Raw genomic sequence first — 24,739 nt, forward strand, 5'->3', positions numbered from 1 at the left:
ACTTGGATCTGCCATTGTCATTCGCAAGCAACTTGGGTATGACATGTCCTTCCAGACCCAAGTTAAAAATAAAATAAAAAAATTGATTTTACCCTTCAAATCACATCGATGTTTTTTCCATAATAATAAAATTTATTTCAAATTTAATAATCTTCCATATATCATTTTCATTGACCTTTGAAACCATTTCTAACCTTTCAAGTATCAATCTTTAAATTGTGATTCTGATGTTATAGTTTATTTTGTGATTTGTCTTCTTACTGATAGATGCTGAAGCATGAATGAAAGTGTTCTTCCTACTCGATGTTTTTATTTATAGGAACAAACATTAAGGTAAGCATACTTATAATTTTGATTTCTGCTTAATTAATTATTTGGATTTTTATTTTTATTATTGTTTGTGTTAATTGGCTTTTGACAATTTAAACTTCATGACTGATTTTTATTATTTTTATTATTGATGTTATTTATATTATTTTTTTTGTTACAGTAATTATTTTATTTGATGTATAATATTTTTCGAAGTGATGGCTATTAAGTGGACAATCCATACTGATTTTGAACATCATAAACTGGATATTGTTTGTAATGAAGCTGCACTTACAAAAATACATCTCATATATTGTTTGTTTTCATTCTAGTTATGGCAGTCTTGGGAAAATATCTGTGAATTTTTTGTTCCTGATAGTTTAACTATGAGCTAATTTATTGTTATGCTGTATATATTCATATGATAATGTATATATTTTTTCTGGTTTTTAGCATGCCTCGACGAGGATCCATATTAGATTCTAGGAGTGACAGGTCCACTTCATCCAAATCATTTCAAACTACATCAAGGCATAATAACAAATGATCCACATTTCATCAACATGTGTATCAGAACGCAAATGAGTATTATATACCTACTTTGGGGAGTACACATCCTCCTCAACATGATTATGGGAGGGTTGAAACATATCAATATTGTGAGGGCTTTCGCTTCCAAGATTTACTTCAAACTCAAGGAGGTTTCTCTCGAGATAACCAACTTGTTTATGCTGGACATAATTCATATAGGAGTTATGAGAGAGTTGATGGTGATGATGGTGATGTGAACATTAGAGATGAAGATGAGACAGACGGTAGTAATGAGAGAGGTGTATGTGATGAGAGAGGTGTATGTGACGAGTGTCATAACCCAATTTTTGACCCTTTTATTTTTTTCATCATCATTTTTTTATATCCTTTTCAGTAAATAAAATAATAATAATAATTAAAATAAAAGGGTCAAAAATTGGGTTATGACAGTTGCCCCCTCTTTATAAATTTACTACACAAAGCTAAAAGAAAATGAAATTTTCCAATATCTTTGTATAGTAAATATTATAAAGAGGGGGCAACTGTCATAACCCAATTTTTGACCCTTTTATTTTAATTATTATTATTATTTTATTTACTGAAAAGGATATAAAAAAATGATGATGAAAAAAAATAATAATGATGAAAAGCAAGTAAAATGAAATAAATGAAGAATGAATTAAAATTTGGGTTAATGGCAACATGATTGGAAGCTTACAGATTTAATTAAATTTTTGACTTGTTTAATTAATCAAATCAAGGGTTTAATTGGAGAATTGATAAGTTTTGAGACTTAATTAAGCTTAAAATTAATTTAATTAATCCAATCAAGGGTTTAATTGGAAAATTGATAAGTTTTGAGACTTAATTAAGTTTGAAATTAATTTAATTCATCCAATCAAGAGTTTAATTGGAGAATTAATAAGTTTTGAGACTTAATTAAGCTTGAAATTTATTTAATTCATCCAATCAAGGGTTTAATTGGATAATTGATAAGTTTTAGACTTAATTGGACTTTGGATTTAATTAAATTAATGAAATCAGGGACTTAATTGAAGAACTAGCAAAGTTTGGGGTTAATTGGGGGTCTAAATTGCGAAATTAAAATCCAAGGATTACATTGAAAAAGGCGTGCAAATGCAGGGGGCCAATTACAGTTTAAACCAGGGATTCAATTACAAGAATTTCAAACATGCATGGATCAAAAAGAAAAATGGCCAAACGACGTCGTTTTGAAGATGTTGTTCATCTTCTTCTCCTTTAAGCTAGTGACCGTTTCTGCAGTAATGGAGGGAGGAACGTTGCAGCAGTAATCGTCGTCCGTTGGCTTCAGTTATGGGCGCCTTAATGGTGGCCGACCGTTAGCCTACCGCCCGTTATCAACCGGTCGAGCCCTATATAAACCGAGTAGCACCGAAGAGGAGGGGGGTTAGAGAGAGAGAGAGAGGAAACAAACCCGAAACAAGACAGACACAAATAAACCAAAGGGATTCCTAAGTTTTCTGGTTAAACCCCAGACCAGAAGTGAACCCTTCCCTTACCAATACTGGCCTTAAAACGACAAAAACATAAACAAACCGAGAGAGAGTAGAGAGATTTTAAAAAACAGAGCACTTGAATAATTTTTCAGACGAGAGCAGACGAAACAGAGACCCAGGAAAGGAATACAACGTGAGATACAAGCATAAGGAGTAAGAGGCAATTCGAAAACAGAAGTGTCATCTTCGGCAACCTCGCACAAATTCTCTGCAGGTAAGTCTGCTCTGTTTTCCCTTGCGTTTCGTTAATTCATTTTTGCCGCTTGTTTTGAATTAATTAACAAAGGCCAGGCACGCGTGATTTGGATCACGCGTGCCTCATGTGGCCCAGCCGGGTCACTGGTTTGGGCCAGTGACCTGGCTGGGCTGGGCTGGGTCTAGCCCGGCCCATGTGGGCTGAGCTGGGCCCAGCCCAAAGAATAAAAAAATAAAAAAAACAGAAAAGTAAAAAAGGGTAGAAAAAATAAAAAAATGTGTATGCATGAATAAAAATAATATAAATTTACTGGTTTATTCACTGACGCCAGAGTTAGGAATCAAAATACCAGTTTAAATTTGTATTATTTTTATTCGTTGTATTTTATTTTATTTACCTAGAAAAATAAAAAAATATGTGCATGCGTAAAAATAAATTTATTTTTATTTATTTATTCACTGGCGCTAGAGTAGGGAATAAAACATATTGATCTAATTTTTTTCCGTAGCTACGAATTTTTACCAACGCCAGAGTTGGAATTATTCGAGCTCGAATATTCACTGGCGCCAGAGTCAGGAATATTATAAACAAATAAACATAATATCAATTTAAGACAAAACCAGCAATGCAGTCTGCCTTAGGCAGAACGTTTAAGGGGTGATAATATCTTCCCTTTTACGTAACCAATCCCGAGCCATAGAATCTCTGTTGACCAGTTAGGGTTCCTAGCGACCATAATACTAGGTGGCGACTCCTCAAACAAGACATTTTCCCTTAAAAGAACCAGATGCCAGAAATCTGTTCTTTTTCCATAATTCAAGTGAATTATTTGTGGGCCGCCGCGATGTCGGGTGCGACAACGAGGATGAAGATGGTGTTCCATCAAACCACGGTTCAACATCTTCTCCATACAATTATGATCAAAGTGTTAAAAGGAAGGGTTTTGACACACCAATAGATCCAATTACAAAAAAAAAAGAGCTTTGTTTGTATGGAACAACAGAGTAAGTTCAAACTTTTAAAAACTAACTTATTAAGGTTATATTTTTAGGTATGAAAAAAAATATTTATTATTGTGTAATTATTTGTTTAATATAAGTTTGTTATTATATATTTTTAGGTTTAATAACGCATCATGTGGACGTGCAATCAGAGATATTTTGAGGTCCAATTTTAAGGGAGCATGTCACTCTTGGGAAAAAGTAGATTCAATGTGTAGGGATGAACTCTTTAAAGAGTTTAAGGTAAGAACCAACACTAATTGCCATATTCTTTTCAATTTTAATCACTTTAATGTAGCATTATGAAAATTATCAACTAAATAGCTATAGAAGTGTGCTGGTAATTGTCTTGTTATTTGTAACCATAAATTATTAACTGAATAGCAGGGACTGATTTGTGTTATAATTTGTTCTTATTTCTTGTTTATTCTTTAATATCATTTAATTTCTTTAGTTATTACATCATCTTGCAAATTCTGAACAAGATAACATAATATGATTAATTATTTATATACTTTGAAATTTTGTGCACTCTTTTTACTTGGTATATATATTATTTGGTAGAAAAAATATTCCTTTCCTGAGGAAGATGAGTCGATTGTTCGTAATATTTGGGAAGATAAGGCTAGGATAGCTTTGAATCAACAATTGACACGAGCTCGCAAGAAAGCGATGTCAAAAGAAAACACTACAAATATTATAGATTGCCTTGATAAAGGTCCTGCCTGGATAAACAATGATGAGTGGAATCAAATGATCAAAGATTTTTGGTCCACCCCTGAATTTCAAAGGAGGTCTGAATCTACTAGGAGGAATCGATTAACCAAAACAGATGGCAAAATAAGCACTCATTCTGGAGGAATAGTGTCATTTGCATTATATCGAGCTAACATGGTAAGGATTTTTTTTTATGCTTAAGATAATGAATTAAAATTTGTATATTTATCTTTTATAATATTTATTAATCTTGAAAGCAAGAGGAAGCTGGTGGAAAAGAACCTCCATGGGATGATGTCTTTTCAGCTTTGCTTCAAAGTACTAAGCAGTCTAGTAGCTTCGTCGACAACAAGCCTAAAAAAGTAGTTGTATGTATTTTTATTTGATTATTTCTTAATATAACTTAAGTATTATTTAACATTCAAATGAATTTATTGTTGCATGTATTTTATTTGTAGGAAAATTATAAAGTGGAGATGATTTCAAAGTATGGAACTGATTGGGAAAATCATCCTTCATTTGATGGAGCAGCTTGGTGTGTGGCTTCAGGAGGAGTTACAAAGGGTAGGGTATATGGTGCACCTCGTATGCCAAAATCTATAGTTAGTACAAGCTCTTCATCACATTCCTACTCGGTGGAGTCATCATATCTCAGTTCATCGTATTGAGCATTGCAAAAGGAGATAAAGAACAAAGAAGAGGAGATAAAGAAAAAAGATGATTTTATTCTTGAAATGAAATGACAGATGGATTCCATGAAAGAATATCTTGTGAATAATCTTGGATACCATGATGGAACATCAAATATTGGCCAAGGTATGCCACCACCTTTGACCCCATCAATGCCGCCACCTATGGCTCCCTAGATAATGACACCTATGGCTCCCACATCTCAACTAATTTATCAATCTACACCTCGACCACTATATCCTGATCAATCTTGTGTTGATCCACAATATAATGGTCCGTCTTCGCAACCAGCACCATGATTATATCTTTTGTTGTTTTTTTTATTGTATTTCGACTTAATTGTGTTAATGCAAGTTTAACTAAATTTTTATAATATGAGTATTATTTTTATTCCATTTTGTATTAGTGATGCAATTATTTTTAATATTAATTTATGTTGGTTATATATATTCTACAACTTTTAAAATATCCATAAATAATTAATTAACCAAATTAAAAGCCATTTTAATAAATAAATAAATAAATATTAATTTATTAAAAATAATATACTCAACAACGGATTTTCCGTTGCTGATTGTAAATAATTCCTCAATCAGCAACGGACAATCCATTGTTGATTCACAAAACTAGCAATGGATTATCCGTTGCTAATATATGCAACGGAATATCCGTTGATGGTTGTTAGCATCGGATTATCCGTTGCTAATTGTAAGCAACGAAATTTTCGTTGCTGCGAAATCAACAACTGATAAATCCGTTGCTAAAAAATTAGCAACGACAAATCTGCATCCGATATTTGCCGTTGCTGATTCCGTTGCTCAATTGTTTTAGCAACGGATTTTAGTATTATTTGCAACGGAGTAGTCCGTTGCTAATTACTATATTTTTTAGTAGTGAGAGAAAAGTTAGAAAAATGTATCTTTTGAGAAAACTTTTAATAAAATATCATTCATCTCATTCTTCTTCTTGTTTTTTAGTTTTGTTCTTATATTTATTCTTATAAATTAGATATCACACCCTACCCTTTTTTTTCCAACAAAGAGGATACATTCATCTAAGGAATCTAATGTAAGAACTACAAATTTGTCCATACATGAGCAAGTTATGTTGTTAAATAAGATCGTATAATACCATAAAAAAGTTAAGAGAACAAACCCCTGTTCCCACTGCAGGCTTACTATCGCCTGGTTTTGGCAAAAGCCACTGCGGTGACAGCGGAACTCGAACATCTGCATGAAATAAACAGAAGGAATCAACAAAGACATCTCTCCACATGTATCCAAACCAACAGTTGGAAACAGTACGCTTCGCTATTCCATTGAATAACTGGCATTTATTGATTTGAATTCCCTTGATTTAGAAGAAGCAACATATATAATTGCTGAGAAATTGGCAGATGATTATATTTCTTAACCCCTTAAACTTGCCGTTTAGGACAAAGACACCTACAACCTTGGAAAATCAGAGTATTCCATAGGAGAACAGGATAGAAATAGCAATGAAAGAGCTTAACAGTAACCAAGGAGCAGAAAACTAAACAAAAAAAGAAAGACCTTTTCTCTATTTTTATACAAGACAACTAATAAATGGCTCCTCTTAGAGCTTCTCTCACCAGATCATTATAATCCTTTTTGGCCCATTGAAGAAAAGTAAACTGTCATTCACAAGAGTAAGAGTCACTGAAGCTTGACCTATATGTTCAACCTCTAACCTTTAATTTTTATTTGATCACAAGAGTAAGAGTCACCGGCTAGAGATATCAATTTTAACCTCCCCACCGTTTTTATTACATGTGTATTGATGATGGGCTGTGAGCCAGGCTAGGGTTACTATTAATGACCGACTATGGAATGTTGAACATCATAGATGATATTATAATTGTATTGCATGAATTTGCACAGGTCATTTTTTGGATAGTGCCCTGTGCAGGGGGATATATATGCTATCAAAATTTTGTAAAATAACTTGATAGATTATTGAAATGGTATGGCGACGAGAAACTAACAAAGACACAAGTATGTCAATTGGTACACAAGGATACAAGGGTCAAACATGTGTGTGTAAGAATATTTGCTCAATTTCAGGATTTATTTAGAATCAAATTTCCCACCCAACCCAAAATCAATTTATCAAACAAAAAAATATAGAAACACAAAATCAAAATAGAACATTCTTTTATCTCTTGACCTCAATTTACTTTTTCAAAAATAAAAATAAAGGTTCAAAAACATCTTAATTAGAATTTCCTTTCTAATGGAACTTATTAATATACCAAGATCAATTTTTTCATTATTGGAATGTGGCCGACTATAATTTTCTCTCTTTTTAACCATAATTCAATGAATTTCTCTCTTCTCTCTCGAACTCAAATGCTGAAAAATAAAACAAATGAACTTTTGAACCATAATAAAAATTATCTTGAATTTAGGATTAGTAATGTATTTTCTTCATGTTTTACATCTTGATCCCTTCGTTTTTTAATTTGGTTTTTTCACCGCAATTTCAAACTTAATCTAAGCTAATTAAGCCAAAAAAGGATTCAATCAAGAAAATTAAACAAATGGATAGAAAATAAAGTTTAATTAAAGAGAAAAAATGAGAAGTGGAGTACTTATGTTTAATGCTCTCAAGTTTCAATCTTCTAACCATTAACTATATATGTCGCTTCTAAATATTCCATTGTCAAGGAAGAAAGTTCTATCCGAGGAAGAATAGTTGGATGATTGGCTGGAACATCCGAACTTAATTTCCTGCATGTGAAACTCAATCTCAGTGGCAGTACCGTAATTAGGGTTGATTTTATGTTTCTTTAACTAACTACAACTGTTCAGGGAGAATAGCGCTTTGGCTACGGTGAATAATTTCTTACAGCAGTTTGAAAGTGTAAATGTGATAAAAATTATTTTTTCTCGTAAATATATTCAAAAGGAAAACTGCAAAAGCAAGAACAGGAAAGACAGCATTTAGTTCATAAGAGAGTATAACTCTCGGACAACATGTTTGTTTGGTAAAGGATCAAACAACTAGTTCGAAAGCCAATTCATTCCTTTTCTCATAACCCATTTTTGAGTTATTCTTCAATTCACATTTTTTTCTCTCTTCAAAAAAATACAAAGAAATCAAAAATATTTTAAAAAATATAACAGTAAAAAGAGGATGTCAGAACGCTAAAAAAATGATCAAAAATTGGTTGAGGAGGTCTAAAAATACAAAAATTAAAATTTGACAGTATTTTATTGACTGATGAGAGCCCTACTAACAAATAAAATTTAATTTGAGGAAGAAAAGTCCAAAATCAGATATTTATGGACTCAATTAAATTTTATTGAAGGTTTAATTGAATTTATGGAGGGTTTGATTGCAAGAAAAATTGATTTTGAAGTTAATTTAGACTTTAATTGGAAGAAATTAAAGTTCTGGGGTGAAATTATAATTTTTAAGAGTTAATTTGGTCAAATCAGGGGTTTAATTGCATAAATATTGAAGTTTGATGGCCAATTAGGGACTTAATTAAAGAAATCCGAAACCAATGACCAAAATGAAAAACGCGTGTAAATAGAGGGGCTGCAATTAAACCGAATCAGGGGCCAAATTGAAGAAATTAGAGGTTTATTGATCAATTGAGAGTCAAATTGCATAAATCAGAGACCAAGGACCAAGTTGGAAAAGGCGGTCAACTTCAGGGCCAACGATTGAATTTGGCAGGAATGCAATTGAATTGATTTTTAAAATCAAAATTGCAATTAAGGACTTGATTGATCAAATCACAAATTAAAGACTGATTTGCACTTTGACACATTTGATGTCGTTTTCATTTAAATGAAACGGCGCGTTTTTCCCAAAACGGCGCTGTTTCATCCACTGTTCATAAAAAGAAAAGAAAAGCCCGAAACAGTGCCATTTTGAACGACACTGTAGACTTTCTTCTTCTGGACGTGCAGAGAAACAAGGGAAGGGAGTTGCGTTCCCCTGTATTTTCATCGCCTTTTCTTCCTCCTTTTAGTTCAAAAGGACGCCGACCAAAGACCTCATTTATGTTGAGCTGACCCGTGGCCTCCCACGTGTTGGATAAACGGAGGAGACGTGCCTCCTCGGGCAGTCGTGGGGCGACAACATAGTGTCCGCCCCAACCATGTCTCTCCCTTGTTTTCACCTATAAATACAGGGGAGACGAGGGGAACAGAAGGGAGGATAGAGGAGAGAAAGGAGAGAAGAAAAAAAAGGACAAAGAAATAGAAGAACAAAGAAAAAAAAATAGAGGACAACAGAGAGAGAGAAGTAAAACGGAGAGGAAAAGGGAGAAGAACCACTGCAAACCACCAGTGCTACTGCCTGTCGTCTCCAGCAGCACAACCAACGGTTGCAGCCACCGTAGGTCAGCCCTTCCCCCTTCCTTTTTTTTTTCTTCTGTTTCACCTCGCCTCCATGCTCTCCACTGGTCACGTAGTCTGTGAACAGTGGAGAGCACTGTTCATGGCTGGGCCAATTCTGGCCCAGCTGAATATTTAAGCCCAGCCCATGGATCTTGGGCTGAGTCTAGTCCAACCCAACAATGGTGGGCTGGGTCTGACCCAACAAAAAAAAAATTTAAAATTTTGTGATTCCGCCGCGTTTTGTTTTACGCTACTTTATTTAATATCGGTCTGTATTTCATGTCGTAAAAATACAAAATTCGGTATTAAAATACCGGGTTTTCGTCAACTTAAAAAAAAATTGAAAAAAGAAAAAAATGTTTTTGTGCATACGGCCAAGTGTCTCAAAGCTAAAAAATCATATTGTGTTTTTCATACACCAAAAAAACAATGTTTTAGCATGCATTTTGGCTTTAATAACCAGTTTATTAAAGTCAGGAGAACATTGGCCAAAATTTCAAAAACAACAAAAATTTTACTTTGTTTGACTTTTAGTATCCAGGGTACGACATTACAAGTAATACGTATTCTGAATATTAAATTCTGTTTTTTTTTCGGACGCTAGAATTACCCCATTAAGATAAGAACGTCCTTATTGAGGAAGACTTTTCTTAAATCTTAGACAGACAAGATCGACAATTAGAAACCACAACAAGACCTTAGATTTTATCAGACAACAAAACAATGCAGCTTACCTTAGGTAGGACGTAGTTGAGGTGCTAATACCTTCCCTTTACGCAACCAGTCTCCGTGCCCGATCTCTGAGACCAGTAGGGTTCCTAGTGACCAAAATACTAGGTGGCGATTCCCATTCCAATGTTCCACTGATACGAGACGAGAATTTTTTATCTCCCCGCATCTGCCATTATATACATATAAGAATATTCGCCGCCACGCTGCGCGGAGACGTGCGACACCTTTCTTAACTCATCTCCTCACTGGTCAAAAGAATTGATGCCCCATATAAAGCCTTGCACAATAACTCTGTGTTCATAGATAGCCAACAACTAAAAATGATGTATTTTTTGCTATTAGACCACAAGGAGTTTATATAGACAATAAAGCAATGAAAGAACAAACACAATCACCGACAAATACATGGTTAGAAAGGGCAACTTGAATTGAGTACAAGGAGTGGAATGTGGAGAGCAGGGGATACCAAGTTCAAGTAAGCATAAGTGGTAACACCCCGAGATTTCCTCGTGATAAATCCAATTTCCATGAGCCTTGAACTCGTGAAAAATGAGGATTTTTTTCTTTTTTTTAATATCTATAACATCTTAGTTCCACACAATGTACCATAATAAATAATAAATAATAAATGATTAAGGAAATAAATTAGCATTTAATGTAATAGAAACATAATGACTAAGAAATGAAAAAAACATAAACACCTTTTTCGTTTGGTTACAACTCCCAGAAATTTAATAATATCCGAACTACTCCTAAAACAACTATCTTGTAATGGAAAACTTCTTCTTGTCATTCATGGTAGGAGTCCTACACAGAACTAATATTTATGTAAATTTGAACAACAATAATTACATAAAAGTAGAACCACTTATTCCTTAAACTTTTATAATATTGTTAGGTCATATGTCAAAACATGCTCTTTGTCCACAAAACCTCAACATGTTTTATCCACAAGATTTCAGTTCATTGAAGAATAATGCACCTCCGTATTTCCGCAACTTCACTCACTCTTGCTTTTGCTAGTTGGGTATACCACCCATCCTTTTTGAAATAGTCATCCCTTATCCTTATGTAGAATCACCCCTCTATTTCACATTTACTAGTAGCGAAATCGACTAATCACTTTAGTCCAGTCATCGCTATGACAATGAACATCTCAATTACTCTGTTCGGCATCATCTCGAATATCCATCTTGAGATCTACATATTCATCCATTCGATCAAGTCATCCTGCTAACCTACATCATAACCTGTTTTACTATCCGTCATATTTAATGAGAGTACTCCCCATTACTGATACCCCATACTATCACATCATATCTTCCATTCTAACAATTTTATTTCTAACACTGAATAAAACTAGTTCCTATGAAAGGAACTAGGTTCCCCTTCGGTTTCATCAATTACGGTTCCTTTCTCCTTGTTCGAGTCACTAATGCCTTACAACAACTTTATAGACTAAGGCACCAACTCTTCAATCTAAACCTTCAATAAGAATTTGTGTTTAAAGCCTCGATCCCTAGTGCCCTTCCATTAACGTGATGCGGAACAATAAAAAAATAAAATTAAAGCAAGAACAGAAAGAAGCTTTAGAAAAGAAAGAAGCTGAAGAAGAGAAGAAAAGAGATTGGAGATATGCAAAATCTGTAATTTTCATTAATCATCAAAAACTGTCCCTTAACATTTAGAAAAGTAGGGTATTTATACTAAAACCCTAGCTAGAATAAACGACTGGGCTTATGGCCCACTAAATAAAATACCCAACAATAATTAAATCAAACCCAACAAATAAAGCCAAACTAATAAAACTCAACTAAAAGTTCATATAAATTAAACCCAAAACATAAGTTAAAGCCCAATCTCTCAATTGTTTGGGCTATCCTCCATCGTCTATGATCATTCGCATGCATAAATAATATTTCGGATTTGGTGTCCCCATCAATTCTCCCGGGGTTGGAAGAACTCGACCCCGTCGAGTATAGGCCAAGACGACTCCGATAACGCTCTCAAAGATAAAGATCAAGCTGTTGTGATGTCTCTCTGATAATCCAAGTATAGTCTGAATCTGGTCGTCGAGCCCATATACTGGGATTTGCTGAAGTTCACCATCCCTGGTAAAAACAACTTGTGCATTCAAAGTAGCATTAATATGTTCCTTTTGTGCCAAAGATATGGATAATGAGGTAGGGGTATCAAAAGGAGCATCAGGGATAGACTGTATTTTATAAATATTGAGGTCTTTCATGTTAAAAGTAGAGCTAATATCAAAGTTTAATGGCAATTTAATGACATAATTATTTGATTTAATCATTTGCAACACTTTGAATGGTCTAGCACTACTTACTTGCAATTTATGATCGGTTTTCAAAGGACACCGTTCAGGTCTAATCTGTATCATGAAATAATCTCCAACATTAAGTGCATCATGATACTTAAGTAAATCAGCTTGAAATTTGTATTGTTCATTACTTGCTTGAATTTGTTTCATGATCTCAATATGCAAATTATGAACCCTATATGGTAACGACTCAGCTGACTTAGACATCCTATCGTGAGGAGATATGGGAGGGTGTTCTATAGGCTTCTTAGGTTTGTAACTATGAACACTAAATGATTGAGGGTGTGGAATGTGACAAACATTGTTTGAAATCTGTGTAGATATGGTATGGACACGATCAAGCAAACTAGGATTATCTCATCTTCCTCATCACGTGCATGTGGTAAGGGGTCAAAAAGCTCAATATATTGCTCTAAACTTATGATGTGCTGGACACCAAGCATGTGGGATGAGGAATCAGGTAGTTTAGGAGGACTAATATCATGAGACTCTTCTAAGACCATACGTATCTCTATAGGCGATTCCACTGAAGAGTTCCCTAAAACTTCCTCTACCATTGAAGCAGACATATCAGACTCTTTCTTAACCTCAGTCTCAAGCTCATGTGGACTCATTGTGTTAAGTCTCTCTTCTTGCACATCCTCGTCATCCAGGTCACTAAAATCCTCAAGATTAGGCTCATACACTTCAACACTACAATATTCCTCTTTACCTATATCCTTATGTTTTTGGATGACTAAGGGTTTAGAGGTGCAATCTAAGGAGATATGACCAAAACCTAAACAATTAGTACACTTAACCTTTGAACTCACCTTAGACACTTCATTGACAACTCGTTTACCTTTATCTTTCTTACAAAGTTGGGTGCTACTAGGATTAGGTCTGTGGGGTGGAGCACCTAACAAAGAATCACTGTTTCTGAATTGGGACCTAGTAGGGATACTATAAGAGCCCTGACGATTCATCCACTGATTCTTCGTGACCAACTTGTAATTTTGAACTAAGGTATGAGCTTGGTTAAGGGTAGATACACCTTGAAACACAACTTCTCTTTTAAGATCATCATTTAAGCCTTTACAAAATCTACGCAAAGTCATGGCTTCATTCTCTCTTATGGCACATCTAATCATGTAATCGTTAAACTGTATTATATACTCATTGATAGACTTATTTTCTTGTCTTAGATTGTTCCATTGGTCTAAGAGTTTATTCCTATAAGACTGGGGTAGGTACTTCTCCTGAAGTTTTTGTTTCATTTTGATCCAATCAGTTATAGGAGGTTTACCTCTCATCTCTAAACAATCCTCAACATCTCTCCAACAAACTTTGGCTTCATCAATGAGTTTCATCTTAGCAAATCTAACTTTTCTATTATCAGACAATTTATGCCACTCAAAGAATTTATCCATATCACGAATCCACATATCAAATATCCAAGGGTCATAACGATCGTCAAAAGTGGGAGCTTCTATTTTGTTAGGACTCAAGACTCGCTCATCAAAGTCATCGTGTTTAGAGTAACCTAAATGATAGTCATATTGGTGGCGCTCAGAGTGAACTTGTCCATAATGATTATTCTTATGATATTTATTGGTCTTTGAGTGCCTTATTCGAAAACTCTCTTGGGGTTCAATTCTTTTAAACATGTTGATAGCCTAAGTTTGCAGTTTCTTTAAATTGTCATAAGAGTATCATTAAGGGTTGAGTCTAGAGTAAATGTAAACTTAAGCTTGGACACTAGATCATCATGACATAAATGCATGCAAAACTCACTTATAAATGAAATTGAGATCACAAATGGTTCTTGCATGTAAAATCACAATACAAAAATAAAGCTAATTTTATTTTTATCTCTTTTTTTTTAAAATGTGGAGACTAATCAAGAACAAATTACACTAATAAAATTATAAGCATGTAGTACTAGATTCTTAAGTGTAAATGATTAATCAAACACGATGTCACAAGCAAGAACTCATAATTATCAAATAGAATAGAATATTAACTATCACTGATGAAAGAGGTTGATGAACAAAAATAATAATATTCTTTGTTAGGTGAGAGAAATTTTTTTTTTTGGAATTTTCTAGACACAAAAGTAATATTAATAATAACTTAAATGACAAGTGAAAAACCAAGAAAAGTAACTTCAACAAATATGAGAGAGTGATTCAGTAACTAGAGTGTGGGAGGAAGCTGGAGTTTGCTAGAGCTGATGTGGCAAACTAGATGAATGGACTGCTGACACGACATATGACACGGCCAGTTTGCTGACGTGGTGGGTGACGGGGATGATCTTGTCTGGCGTGGCAGGGTGGCATGGCTGATGACGTGGCAGGGCTAATTAATTTTGCCGAGAGTTTTCTTTGGTTTCCTGGTTTCCTTCATCTGGTTGCCGTCTTCACACAAACCTGCTCTTGGAAATCAGTCAACAAATTAATCCCCGTAACCCGATACAGGTGAAAGGATTAAGATGCTGGTCTTCCATGGTGAGTCTCTGGGTTGAGTTGATCTGCTGCTGTGAGAGGCGGTTTGCTGAAGGTGAATTGATTTGGCTGCTGTGAGAACTGTTGTAGATCTTGGTGGCTGTTGAGAGAAGGCGTGGCTGGTGAAGACGAATAACTATTGCGAGCACTGAAGGTGGTGGTTTGTGGTTCTGATTTGGCTGCTGAAGGCGAGGACCACCGCAGTCTGTTGAAGATGGTGGTTGCCGCCGGTCGGTTCTACTACTCTGTTGGTCGCTAATGGTGGGGGCGACGATGGTACTGTGGACGGTCGCTGGCGCTGAAGAGGACGACACTGGCTGAGGCGCTGCCTTTGCTGCTGTAAACCCGAATCGATGTTGGTTGTGATGGGTGTTGTGGGTATCGGCGTCCGGTTTGATGATGGAGACGATGAACAGTGATTTTGAACACTGAACAGTAGGTTCTTGTGATCAGAACAGTAGGTTTTGAACAAGGATTTTTTTTCCTTTTTTCAGATCAAACCGGATCTAGAGTTTAGTATAAACATTATAGACCGTTTAATTGTAAGAACAATTAAAAGCCTTCCTTTTATACCAAATTTGATGCGGAACAATAAAAAAATAAAATTAAAGCAAGAACAGAAAGAAGCTTTAGAAAAGAAAGAAGCTGAAGAAGAGAAGAAAGGAGATTGGAGATATGCAAAATCTGCAATTTTCATTAATCATCAAAAACTGTCCCTTAACATTTAGAAAAGTAGGGTATTTATACTAAAACCCTAACTAGAATAAACGACTGGGCTTATGACCCACTAAATAAAATACCCAACAATAATTAAATCAAACCCAACAAATAAAGCCAAACTAATAAAACTCAACTAAAAGTTCATATAAATTAAACCCAAAACATAAGTTAAAGCCCAATCTCTCAATTGTTTGGGCTATCCTCCATCGTCTATGATCATTCGCATGTATAAATAATATTTCAGATTTGGTGTCCCCATCATAACGTCTTCAGTAATTGTTGGACACTAATCAACAATATCACTCTAGTATATAGTGTACTAGCACTAACTGATTAATACCAAGTAATAACTTCTCATCCAGGATCACCCTAACAATTCTACTTGACCCGTCCCAACTGTTTAGGAACATGTTTTTTTTTTTTCTGAATCAAAGTTCGACAATAATTTCTTAATCACACAACCACTCTCATTCCTCCTTGCCAAGCATTCGATCCTCACCAGGCAATAATGCTCATTGCCCAGAACAGGGTATAATGCTATAATAGTCCAAAAATAAGAATTATAATGACATTCCAATCATTTTCACACATTCAATCACAATACACATTTTCACACATTCAATCACAATACCATTTTATTTTTCCGATAAAATGTTTTTCAATTTTTTTTAAGATTTCATGTTAACATTATACCGTGTACACCAATTATCGACTCGATAATTGCTTCTATTAGTAACCCTTTAACCAAGACACTAGTCCCAAACATCCGGACATCTAGTTCCTCCCATTATGCTCATTTATGATGCATCTATCACATTTACCCAAACTTGGCACTGACCCCAGGTCCAGTCCATTACTTTTGACTGTCCAAAAATCCAACCATCCAACATTTGACATTAACCCCGTTACCGGGTCATTAATCCATTCGCCCAATTACCGGGCACCGACCCCATCACCAGATCTCTTATTTATCCACCCAATTCTCGAGCATCAACCCATTTACTAGGCCACTAATTTATTTGCCTAATTTACTGGGCACCGACTCCCTTTACTAGGCCACTAATTCATATGCCCAATTTACCGGGCACCGACCCTCTTTACCAGATCACTAATTCATCTACCTAATTTACCGGGCACCGACCCCTTTACTGGGTCACTAATTCACCCGCTCATTTTCCCGGGCATTGACCCCTTTTACTGGGTCACCAAGTTTGTAAGCATCTAATGATGAGAGCAGAAGGCTGAGAGAAGGCCTATTGCCAGAGAAGGTCTGGGCAGGAAAAAGCAATGCTTAAGATTAATCATTCAGGAGTAATTGGTAAAGCTATGCTGTAGTAAATCTGAGGATTCACCTTGTGAGGTACGAGATGCTACAGAACTTGTTTTTCTTTACAACTCTTCTGGGGTCTGCGAAAAATATAAATAAATTAATAATTCGACATCACTGTAGACAACACCTGCACTATGAATCAGATACAGCAGTAATATGTCTTGGCCCTTATAGCATGCAGATATAATTTATTGTATCTTTTTTCTTATCCTTTTAGCAGATATATAAATGCTTAAACCTAACATTCCACATGCAAGGGCATCTGGCTGGGCGAAGAAGTTGGACATGAGTTCATCATGGTTATTTCCAACCTCTCCTGTGAACAAATTGATTTGAAATCAGATAAGCATAACTATAAATTCAAAGCTTAAAAAGTTGTCCTTGTGAATCTTAATCTTGACAAAATAATCTTAATCAGAGAAGTATACCGGTTGCTGACTGAATGAATGGTAACGCTAATAGATCTAGTGAAGAAACACTCGCTCGTGCAGGATATCCAAAAAATGAAATATTCCACACGCTCAAAACACCTAAAAGTACCTGAAGGAGAAAGAAGGAGAAAGTCAGAATGTTATCAGCATGTCTTTAGAATCTCATAAAGCACATCCAACTAATGCCTGTTCAGACAATCCCCCAGATGGATAGTCACAAGGCAAATGACATATAGCAGCTTCAAGTCCTTCCATGGCTGGGTTTCGAAAATTAAAGTCTATGAAGCCATCTGAAATTTGTCGGGAGCAGACGCCTAAAAAAAAAAAGTAGGCACTAAATTTATAGTCGCTATATTCAAAATAGCGTAATAGTTGAGAATAATACAATGATTTAAGTTATTTTTAGTCAAATTTTTTTATTTATATGTATGCGGCAGTACACAATAGTAATTACTAGCTTGATTGCCCGCGCTTTGCTGCGGGCGATTTTAGGTTATGAATGAAAATACAGTTTTGTACCAGAATAAGCATAACATGCATGAAAAATAATAATTGCTAAGCAATAATAAAAAGAACTGCAGCTAGGTATAGTATCAAAGGTTTGATAATATAGATAAAGTTATAGATTAAGTTATAAACAACAAAATGCAAATAAGCTGTCAGATTGCTGAACACTTAAAGGACATTGTTGTTTCCAAACTATATCAAAATTACAGAGGCAGCAATCATGATAATATAGATTAAGTTATAAACAACACCAAAAGTGGAAATAAGCTGCCAGATTCCTCTCCATGTTCTTGCTACAGGAATCTAAATCCAAGTCATTTGTAGAGGAATTGCTAGTTTTTCTGCAATGTAAAGACAATAAAATAAATTATGTAAAGACAACAAATCCAAGTCATTGTTGTTAGTATTTTTTGGACATGTTAAATAGCCTTCACAAAAATGTTTTTGGTTTTTTTTGTTTTGTGTTATAGATGCAATTGAAGGTTGAAAATTCTGTGAACATTTGTGTAGTAGATGAAGTTAAATGTGTGCATGAAGCAAGATATAAAAATTGACCATGCTTTTTTTTTTTTTACATTATTGTATATACAGTTTATGTAGTCATTATAAAACCTTTTTCAAAGCAATAAAAATCCTAAACTGAAAAAAAAAAGGAAAAACTTTTTTTCTCAAAAAACTCCGGCATCACATTGCTGTGATTATTCCTTCAGGGAAGATGAAAGAGGGGAGCATTTGAAATCATGTGAGAAGAAACGAAACAAAAGTTTCTTGTGGCATTAAAACATAGTGAAGAAATTGAGTGCAGTGTATGCCTGGATAATGTGCTTTCAAAGCCTACAACACCTAAAAGAAAGCTTGCAGTCCTGCCTAAATGTGGACCATCCATTGTGCATATCATGTATCAGGAATTGGTGTCATGGTTCCCCAACCTCTAGGATGACTTTAATTTACAGCATTCACCAAGAAAGTAACCATATTTATTGCAATTGTTTAAGTAACATATGCACATATATAATTGCAATGATTTCTTCTTTATCTAAGTATTTATTGTGTGCACATAATAATTATGTTTTCTTCTCATTGTTAATATACATATATCCTTTACTAATTCTTTGGTTTTAATGAAAAGTATTAATATTGATATATAAATTTTCCAGGGAATGATTTTTTCTCTTTTAAGAATTGTTTTCAATGTTATAATTAGCATGTAAAGAAGAAAAGAACTCATGAATTATAGACTGTGAAGTGAAGAGAAATAGGTAAATGTAAAATAAAAAAAAAACAAATAGAATTAGAAAATAAATAACAAATAAAAGGCATGTTGGACAAATTGGAAACTGATTTATAAGAATGTGAGGTTAAAAATCAAACCTTCGATGAAGATGAGGATGTTGCCCGTTGTTTTTTCAAAGGTGGAAGTGAGTGATCAAATGTCTCAGATGTAGCTATGTTTCCCAGGTTTCCTTGGACTTCAATTGGTTTGTCATGCTCATCTTCATGACTATTGTAACCAAAGGAGTTAAAGAGATGCAAGGCAGAACCATCACAGGTTAAGAACCATCAAATTTAGCACGTGTTAAGGAAAAAAAAATGTAAAGAAAGTGTGGGGAAATGTAAACTTGCCTGAGCTGCTGTGTTGCATCTTCAAAATCAAGTACACATCGTGCTTCACTGTTTATGCTTGTTTCATTGTTTGGTGATATGTTCTGAGGTGGTGTCTCCAAGGAATCAGGAGCAATCCTGAGTTGTGTGACAGTATTTTGTGGAGTTGATGGAGCTTTGAGAACCTGTTTCATATAGCTTAATGGAGTAGATGTCTTGGATGTAGGAGATGATTTAGCTTCTGGAGTTGCTGTTTCTAGAGGATGGATGCTCTTATTTGTGCTGTCGTCAAAGATATTAGTAATGATAACCTCACATCTGTTGGTGATGGATCTGAAAGCACCAAATCGAAGCTGAAAAATCATGCTTTTGTTTAACTTTGCTGCCATGGCAGGAGGAAGAACTGAGGGATCAATAAATTTTTTATTATAGACATAATGGTGGGCCGATGATCCAAAAAAGTTCTCAGCAGTTTTCCCAAATAGAAGAAAATTAGTGACATCTTCTCCATCGGTAACAATGCATTCTAAGCGAAACCTATAATATAAAATTGAATACATGTTCATTAATAAGAAGTGCATGATAATGTATCCAAGGAATATGATTTTTTTATTTAACAACTTAATATTGCTTTAGTTGTGAAATTAGATGACTTACCATGGAATTGGAAGAGAGGTGATAGCATCATGATCCATGCATGTGTAATTGTTTTCGCCCCCACTAAGTTTTTTGTTGCATTTTGGACAGCTTGGATACCACCAGCCATTGGGAAAATCAAAGTCAACAATCGAAGCTTGACATGTGAATCTTAGATGCTGGTAATGGAAAGGAAATACATGTTTCAGGAGTGTGGTTAGATGAAATTTTAAAAACTAATTATATGAAAAAGGTAAAGTATGTTATCAAAGCTAATAATAAAAGGGTTTAAAAAATAACCTTGTGCTCATAAGGATTCATGCAAAGAATCTCATGTATTGTTCTCCTATTTTCTTTGATTTGTTCCTCTATCGATAAAACAACATTTGATGATGAAGGGAGTTGTTGTATTTCAACAGGTAGTTGTGCAAAGCTGCGTGTACAATCGATTAAAAAAGATGGTGAAAAAATAATTAGTTAGAAAAAAATATGCGGCAGTACACAATAGTAATTATAAGCAAGAGCAGGATTATTTGTTAGGAAGACTATAATTAATATAACAAGATATAATATTTGTTTTAATTTATTATACATGAGTTGTCAAAAAAAACCCTGCATGATTTAGTTTTATTTAAATAACTTACTACAAACATATAATGACATTTGTATAAGGTAAAAGATTTGGAGCAATACTAAATTGAGTCAAAGTACTGAAGTTAATTTCATCTTCTTAATGTATCCATCACTTTAATGTTGTTGGTCTTTATACCTATCAAATATAAACATACAAAGTATATAATAAACATTAGCTAAAGCGAAACATTATTTATGTTTGATAAACTTGGAAATAAAGTAAAAAATAATAAAGAATGATTCTTACATATTCATGTCAATTGTGAATCTTTTAGCAATTTCTTTTTCTATATAGACAATCAAATAATTTAAAAGAAAATCATTCTCCATCCGATTGCAAAGTCTTGTTTTAACAATCTTCATCGCTAAAAAGCTCATTCAGTAGTTGCTGTCGAAACAAGAAAAGTTAAAATAAGTCGAATCAACTTATCAACTAGTGGATAAATTGTTGATTTCTCTGTTTCAACCAATCCTTGACATAAATCAGTAATCGATGACATGTTCTTTAACTTTGGATGATTGTGTACATCAAGCTCATAATGCTGCAACTGAAGTCTCAAATGAATTTTTTCTTGGTAAAAAAAATCTTCAGGATAGAACTTGTCAGCAGGTAACCATATATCTTCAACATTGAAAAAATTTATAGTCATTTCTAGGATCTAAAGCTATGCTCAACTTAAGAAGCTCGATCGCCTGCTCATTGAATCTATTATTTAGCTCTTGCAATTGTTGATCAATGATAGATGTAAATATATCAACTCGGTAGTGATGCTCAACTGTTACTGATTTTTTTTATGGTGAGATCATCCATATTAGAAAAACAAGTATCCATATCAGGAACTTCAATGTCTTGATGCTTACAAAGTAATGTCACTTCTTCTAAAAGAGTTTCCCAATCATCATCTCTTAACTTCTGAATTAAAGCTTTGTGGTAGTCACCAAATGCATAACACTTAAAATGTCTTGAGATTTTTGTTGCAGGGCTTGGCAAAGCACATTAGTAATTCCTATAACATTCTTCATTATATGTAAGATGAATGCAAAATCAAATGACATTAGCAACTTAAATGAAAAAGTCGCATCACCACATTCAGAATAAGGCCATGTTTGTTTCCCGGAAAGTAGTTTCCGGGAAACCACTTTCCAAACTTTCCTGTGTTTGTTTGCCATTAGGAAAGTTAGTTAACAGAAAACACTTTCCGATCAACGGAAACACTTTCCGGTCAACAGAAAACACTTTCCAGTCAAAGAAAAATTTGGTTTGGTTTCCAGGAAAGTATTTTCCCTTTTGGCTGTGTTTGTTTTCCGGAAAGTGGTTTCCGCGAAATCACTTTCCAAACTTTCCTGTGTTTGTTTGCCATTAGAAAAGTTGGTCAACGGAAAACACTTTTCAGTCAAAGGAAAATTTAACTTGGTTTTCAGGAAAGTGTTTTCCTGGAAAATTTGGGCGGAAAACACTTTCCGGAAGTTGTGAAAAATTTAAAAATGTCATTATTTGCTGATTATATCAAATTTGATCCTCAAACTTTTGATTGCTATATATAATTTGTTTTGAATATTTATTTTTCAATTTCATCTCTTAAAATTTAATTTTTATATTAACTTTGGTCCTTATTTTTATAATTGCTATTTGCTTTTTCCTTATCATTGTTTTATTGAAATTTTTTATCTATCAAATTTGGTCCTCATTCTTTTGATTGTTACTTATTTTATTTTAAATAATTTATGAAATGCTAATTATTATTATTTTAATTTCTTCATCTTTCATTTTTTTTTAATTTTTTAGATTTGATCTCTATTATTTTGATTATTATTTATTTTATTTGAGATAATTTATGAAATTATATTTTTTTTCAATTTCATTCTCATTCAACTTTTTAATTTGTAAGATTTGTTCCTCATTATTTTAATAAACTTGAGAAAAATAAAACATTAATAAGTTATTTTCCAGCTCATTTTCCATGACATAACCAAACACTAGAAAGTGTTTTCCAACTTATTGTCCATTACACTACCAAACATCGGAAAATACTTTCCCGGAATTCACTTTTCCCGGAATTCACTTTCCAAAAGAAAACTACTTTCCAACAAACAAACGGGGCCTAAGTTGATCTATCTAAAGCAATGTTTTCAAGAACCAAGCAAGTTGCCCCATACATTTTTATCAAACTGCAAATTAATTTGAAGTGCGAACTGCATCTGCTATCTCCAGGTCATTACAAACCACCTACTTGATTAACTTCTTTACCCGTTTCAATCTCACTGATATCAACTAAATGTTCAATTGTAGCTGCTTGAAAAACCCGTAATTCATCATTACGCTTACAAGAAGCACTAACAATGTTAATAATAAAAATCAAATTCTGAAAGAAAGTGTGAACATCATATATTTCTCTAGTTGCAGCAATAAGATCCAATTGTAATTGATGAGCTAAGCAATGTACATAATATGCATAAGGGCAATCATTAATGAATAAAGCTTGCAAACTATTTCACTCTCCACATATATTACTAGCACCATCATACCCTTGACCCCTAATATTTTGAACATCAAGATTGTGTGATGAGATAAAACAAAGGAAATCTCTTTCTTAATAGTTGAAGTAGTTGTATCTTTGACATGAATTATATCCAACTTCTTGTTCATTGTATAAATCCACTTCTATCAACAAACCTAATAATAAGGGTCATTTGCTCTCTTATAGATTCATCTCGAGCTTCATTAACAATTAAACAAAATCTTGCATCACCAATCTCATGACGAATTGAAGACTGAACATTTCTAGCAAAGACATGCAAAATTTCTTTTTGAATTTGATGTGAGGTGTATTTAGCATTTTGTGGAGCATTACCCAAAACAAGAGCACCTACTTGTTTATTGTATGATGTTAAAAGTTCCATCATTTCAAGAAAATTACCTCGGTTTTTTTATTCTGGACGTTCACCAATTGTCATGTACCTTATGGGTGGTTCTTTGTTTCCTTTTTTCCCTTCTTTTTATTGGATCATCTATTATTCAACATATCAATTTGTTTATTTGGATGTATGTTGTGCCATGTAATTTCTGTGTTTTGTTTGTAATCCTTTACTTCATTGGTGCAGCATGAAACTGAGCTCCTTGAAGACAGCTTGGCTGTTCCTGGATTCCCTCTCTCTTCCAAGTTCGATTCAAGTGAAGATGAATTTGTTGATTCAGATGACCATGCAAACAGCCAGTGCTTCCATCTGTCCTTTCTTGAATATGAAATATGCTGTTAAATTCTTTTATTTTATGGATAAACACAGGACCCTCTTGAGCCAGTGCTTTTGTTCACAAAGCCTCTGGTTCCAGAAAGGTTGGCAGCTGCAGGCATTGTACCACAAGCAGATTCGTCAATGAAGAACGATACATCAATGCCACCATATAGATTTCATGGAAGAATTGGCCGGGGTGGGCGAATTGTATTTGATAGATGGAACCCATTAAATGTTACAAACTCCAATTGATCTTGGTAACTCTTTTTATATACCGCCAAGACCGAGGCCTTCAACATACAATTGAAATGTTTACTTGCTTTAAATCCCACATCCAGCTGTGACTGGTGAACCCACTGGAAGAGAGATCCATTTGATGTATTAATTGTAATGATACAGTGGAACGGAGGGAAGCTGCAGGAATGGTGAATATAGCAATGAGCCTATTTGCCAGTATTTTAGGCTGTGGCTGGAAGCCACACTTATGATGTATCATCGTTATTTTTCTGCATTTGTTAGAAAAAAGATCACGTCTCTCTTTTTCTCCCATCATTCCCTCCCTACATGCATGTGTGCGCGCGCTCGCTCGCTTGCGGGCGTGCTTTTTAGAAAGTGCTTCATTGTGGTGAAAATTGTGAAGAATCAATCAACCACATGATTTAGCCTCCATCAAAGAAGTTGAAGAACCTCTTGCAACATTAATCAAAACCACCAAATCCATCTCAATCTCAGATTGTC

General features: G+C 34.3%; 1 protein-coding gene across 1 annotated transcript; it reads right to left on the reverse strand.

Moving 5' to 3' along the window:
* Nucleotides 1–18,058: 18,058 nt before the first annotated feature.
* On the reverse strand, nt 18,059–20,577 carry LOC112324033 (uncharacterized). Its single transcript, XM_024584513.2, has 5 exons — nt 20,435–20,577; nt 20,156–20,313; nt 19,520–20,035; nt 19,268–19,397; nt 18,059–18,237 (listed from the first exon to the last, which is right to left on the reverse strand). The coding sequence occupies exons 1-5, from the start codon at nt 20,453–20,455 to the stop codon at nt 18,229–18,231; spliced, it is 834 nt and encodes a 277-aa protein (XP_024440281.1). The 5' UTR covers nt 20,456–20,577; the 3' UTR covers nt 18,059–18,228.
* Between the last annotated feature and the right edge of the window lie 4,162 nt (nt 20,578–24,739).

The sequence above is a fragment of the Populus trichocarpa genome, chromosome 14, assembly GCF_000002775.5.
Source record: "Populus trichocarpa isolate Nisqually-1 chromosome 14, P.trichocarpa_v4.1, whole genome shotgun sequence".
Lineage (NCBI taxonomy): Eukaryota > Viridiplantae > Streptophyta > Magnoliopsida > Malpighiales > Salicaceae > Populus > Populus trichocarpa.

Coding starts and splice junctions, on each gene's coding strand:
- LOC112324033 (XM_024584513.2), bottom strand. CDS start 20,455: ATGAATCCTTATGAGCACAAG. Junction 20,036..20,155: donor ACCTCTCTTCCAATTCCATG/GTAAGTCATCTA, acceptor TTTATATTATAG/GTTTCGCTTAGAATGCATTG. Junction 19,398..19,519: donor GATGCAACACAGCAGCTCAG/GCAAGTTTACAT, acceptor TGGTTACAATAG/TCATGAAGATGAGCATGACA.